Source organism: Octopus bimaculoides, chromosome 1, assembly GCF_001194135.2.
Source record: "Octopus bimaculoides isolate UCB-OBI-ISO-001 chromosome 1, ASM119413v2, whole genome shotgun sequence".
In the NCBI taxonomy this organism is placed as follows: Eukaryota; Metazoa; Mollusca; class Cephalopoda; order Octopoda; family Octopodidae; genus Octopus; species Octopus bimaculoides.
The window spans coordinates 2383258-2387723 of NC_068981.1; the positions used below are offsets into that span (position 1 = coordinate 2383258).

General features: G+C 32.4%; 2 protein-coding genes across 11 annotated transcripts in view; one reads left to right on the forward strand and one right to left on the reverse strand.

Moving 5' to 3' along the window:
* LOC106871107 (paraplegin) overlaps positions 1-2442 on the reverse strand; it is a 61471-nt gene extending 59029 nt beyond the window's left edge. Inside the window, exon 1 of the mRNA XM_014917410.2 lies at positions 1993-2442. Coding sequence (XP_014772896.1) covers positions 1993-2298 — 306 coding nt within the window. The 5' untranslated portion in view covers positions 2299-2442. The remainder of the gene's footprint in view (positions 1-1992) is intronic.
* A 228-nt stretch (positions 2443-2670) lies between these two features.
* The window catches only part of LOC106871111 (ankyrin repeat domain-containing protein 12), an 84750-nt gene continuing 82954 nt past the window's right edge, over positions 2671-4466 (forward strand). For 3 of the 10 annotated variants that reach the window (XM_014917414.2, XM_014917413.2, XM_014917419.2), the window contains exon 1: positions 2797-3088. The gene's annotated coding sequence lies outside the window, so the exon portion shown is untranslated. Of the gene's footprint in view, positions 2718-2752; positions 2771-2795; positions 3089-3148; positions 3167-4466 lie in introns of those variants that run through there. The other 7 variants (XM_014917415.2, XM_014917420.2, XM_014917416.2 and 4 more) reach the window with 6 other exon arrangements.

A 4466-nucleotide genomic window follows, 5' to 3' on the forward strand; every position in this document is an offset into this window, starting at 1 on the left:
TATATACATACATACATAGATGCATATGTATACAAATATATATATACACGTATATATACACATACATATATACACATTTAGTCATATATATATATACACACACATATATATATATACATACATACACATATATATATACATACACACATATATATACACATATATACACACATATATACATACACACACATATATATACATACACACACACATATATATACATATATATATATATATATATATATATACACACACACACACACACATTCACATAAATATACATATATATATATACACAATTACAGGTTTCTTTCAGTTCCCAATACCAAATACATTGAAAAGGCATTGTTCGGCTGACGGTTAAAGTAGAACCTACTTACTGTTTAGCGGTGATCCTGAAACCGAGACCACAGGTTTAGGAAGACAACTCCCTAAACACACAACCATGCCTGCACTTGTGTGGATATGTGTGTATCTATTTATTTTCCAACCACTTTCAGTCATTCTATGATTTTTCTCCGATGAAAGACTAGCGCCCAAAATACAAAGAGTTTCCCCCTTCTTTTGAGTATTAAACTAATACTTGTTACTTAAAATCTTGTCCCTCGTGTATTGTCTTCTTTTCATGTTCATTGCTTAATATACATACATAATCAACACTTTTTAATACCCATCTTCCATAATGGCACTCGTTGGATTGTTTAACAAGATCCAATGGATTGGCTGTCTGCATTGTGCTCTGATCCCTGCTCCAGCATGGTTTCTAGAACTGGATACCCTTGCAAATTCCAAGGGTTTATTGGGTACTTTTACCATTGACACCATCAACTATGAGGACATTGTGTAGCTCAATGGACTAAGCTTCCCATCAATCGATGGGACCACAGCAGAGAGAGCAGAAGAGTATATTGATCAATGTAGGGTGGGGTGGGGGGGGAGGTCAACAGGTGATATGCTGACTGGGAGACAAAGGGTGAAGGGCAGAATAACAATAGTAGTAGTAGTAGTAATAATAATAGATTTCAATTTTAGCACAAGTCCGGTAATTTCAGAGAAGAGGGTAAATCGATTCCACTGACATCAGTGTGTAACTGGTACTTATTTTGTCAATCACTCCACCCGCCTTTCAAAAAAAAAAAAAAGATGAAAGGCTAAGTCGGTGGAATTTGAACTCAGAACGTAAAGACGGACGAACTGTCACTAAGCATTTTGCCCGGCGTGCGCACGATGCCGCCTCAACAACAATAGTAACAACAACAACAACAATAACAACGACAGCTTTATCTTTTGTGCTGGTATGGGATGGACAGGTGACAGAATCCAGTGAGCTGGAGGCCTGCATCTAGCTTCAAGGTCCACTTTAGTATGGCTTCTATGGCAGGGATGCCCAACCACTTTACAGCATATGCTGGGTGCTTGGACCATTTTCATACAATAAGCACCAACCAAGTTGTCATACGGCTGCAAGGCAGCTTTAGGCTAGACGAAGGGTTAAAGCATGAGATGGGGCCAGAACATTATATTATATATATATATACACACACACACACGCATATATATACACATACACACAGATGTACACACGCATTCATGTATATATATATTTGTATACATATTCATGTGTATATATAAATATATACATACAAATTTATATATATATATATATATACAGAAATATATATGTATATATACACATGTACCGCTTACCGATTGCCGGGTGTACTCATTGGCTACGATTCGCCAATACAAGCAAGGAACGGTCGTTTAGACATCCACCCAACCATACATACACACACATGACATAATTATATATAAAAAAAGTGTTTACATAACGAATTACATGTAATATTTTTAATGAATGAATTCTTCAAATTCAGTTCTAAAATTCCATACAGAGCACCAAAATATACACACATATAATTATTATAGATATCTGCCAATTTTTTTTTTTTTTTGCAGGTATTTAATAAAACCTAATTATAAATAACTCACCTTGACTAGTGGAAGTGATGAAATATTATTTAAACAGCAAAGCGATCTTAGATGTGATAACTGTTGAGAATTTGAAGAAATATCTTTTCTGCTTTGCCTCAGCAAGGAATTAAGTTGTTTATCAACAATATAGAGGAAATTCAATAAATTAGTTGAATATGTGTCAGCAGTGATTCCTTTGGCATTCGCGGGACATTGGCTGGATGGACAGATTACATCGCGAAGTTGATTATTTTTTAATCGATAATGCGATAAGAGTCGTTTATGAGTTACTCTTCGAAAATATTGAAATTTATCCATAATCATCGGTTATATGATATCCTTGTACGATAGGTGAAATTTTGTTATTTCCAACAAAATTCGAAGCCCGACGAATAATGTACTGCGTAGCGTGATCAGGAAGGATTAGTCAAACTGAAGTGAATACCATAGTGTTAGTAAAATAAGTGTCAATACTTGAAGTTAGTTATTATTAGAAATGCATATTATTTTTATTATTTTTATTCGAAAATTAAAAGTTTGTGTTGCAAAAAAATTTAAAATAATTCAAAAATAAAAATTTTAAACCAATTCTCTTTTGTACGGGATCAGTAGCCTACTCAAAAAGCGTCCAATCATGGCGCACGTTACAAAATTATGAAGGCAAATTGTATCACATGAACAATTGTAGCCAATAGAAAATACGGTTTTCCCCGCGTAAAGTCAAAGCATCTCGTCCTCTGAAGGTGAGTGCTAGAAAATAAATTTCGTACTTTTCAGAAACATGTTACCAATTAAGGTAGTAAACACATAACTAAATTTCTGAATTCTTATTTAAAATTTTATCGGTAATTATTGTCCCTCTAACGTCAGTAAAAATCTTTTGGTTCAGCAATGCTCCTCTATCTCTGTGTTCCATCCACCAGTACGGGATAATTGGTGAAGTATGAAAATACTCTTTGTTTTTATTTTTCTACCGGAAACTATATAAATATGTCGCATCGGTTATTCTAAAGGTTTCTGCAAAAGTAGACTTAGAAGTAAAATGTAAGGAAAACAGTCTGAACAAATCCCTAGAAGATCATCATGTGGTAGTCGAAGGTTTGATATCTATTGTGTAAGTGTGTTGCTTAAGATGACGCTTTACATCTCATTTAGAGAATTCGTGAATCCATGTCTGCATTGCTCCATATAGGTGATATTTCTATATATATTTAATGAAATAATGCAATAGGTACTTTAATGTTATCTTCTAAGATCATAATAAGTTTATTCAATATAGAGTCACTGTTTAAATCTCCAATCGAACTTGCATTGTCATGTGGGTGGGTGTCTACCAGCAACGCTGATGTGCCCATGCTGTTTTTATGAGGTGGAAATTAATATTTACTATTTGTACTCTCATCACAGCTTAAAACAAATTAGGTGGCAGATAAAAATCCTGCCTATATATTATATTCCTTTTGGACATATGCCACACACGCTGAGTCTTTATACCAATATATCCCTCCCCCCTCCTTTTTAAATCTGCTCTAGTGGGGGTAAAAAATCCTGCAAAGCTAATCTTTTTGTATGCTTTTGAGCAACATCATCTTGTTATTGGGTTATTTTGATCGTTATTCTATGTATGTATATGTATATATATATCTATATGTATCTACATAGGTCTTTAAGTTTCAAATTTATAATATCTACATTTGGTAAATATCTATTTTAAAGTGCCCACTTTTCACAAGATCCATACATGCCGCAATTAGTTTTGTGTTTTAACACAGTGTCTGTAAATAATATCTTGCAACGTTCAACATGCTTCACTTGCTAACATTATAAGCGTTTAGAATACACATAAAACTCGATTTTAAAAAAATAGCAATAATGTATTTCTTGTATCACTGTTGACTTTCTTTTCGCAACTTTTTAATACCAGTTACTACCATGCGATTTTTTTTCTCTTAAGCAAATAATATAGAAAATGCTGATTGATAGATTTCGTTTCAAGCAACGTTATTTTGTGTAGTGGATATATGTGTTATACGTAAATACTAATATATGTAAATAATTTAAATGAGAATTACCTATATAAACCAATAATTCATGTCAAATTTTATATATGCGTTTATAAGTGTTTATTGCGAAAACGTATGTGTGAGATAGATATATGGATGTGGGGAATGAACAGGAAATATTATTTGACATATATGCCGTATATATTGTTGCATTATTTATATATATAATAATACAATCCATTATATGTAATTATAATATGCAATATGTGTTTCATATAAAGTGTATATATATATTTATATAAATATATGTATATTTAAATATCTCTTTCTCCCCCCCCCCTCTTCTCCTCTTTGTCGATGTATCTCTATATATCTACATTACTCAATCCTTCATATTATACGCTATTAAGAAATATACATTTATATTATTTATATTTCGTAGCTTCTGATATATATATATATATATATATATATATATATATATATATA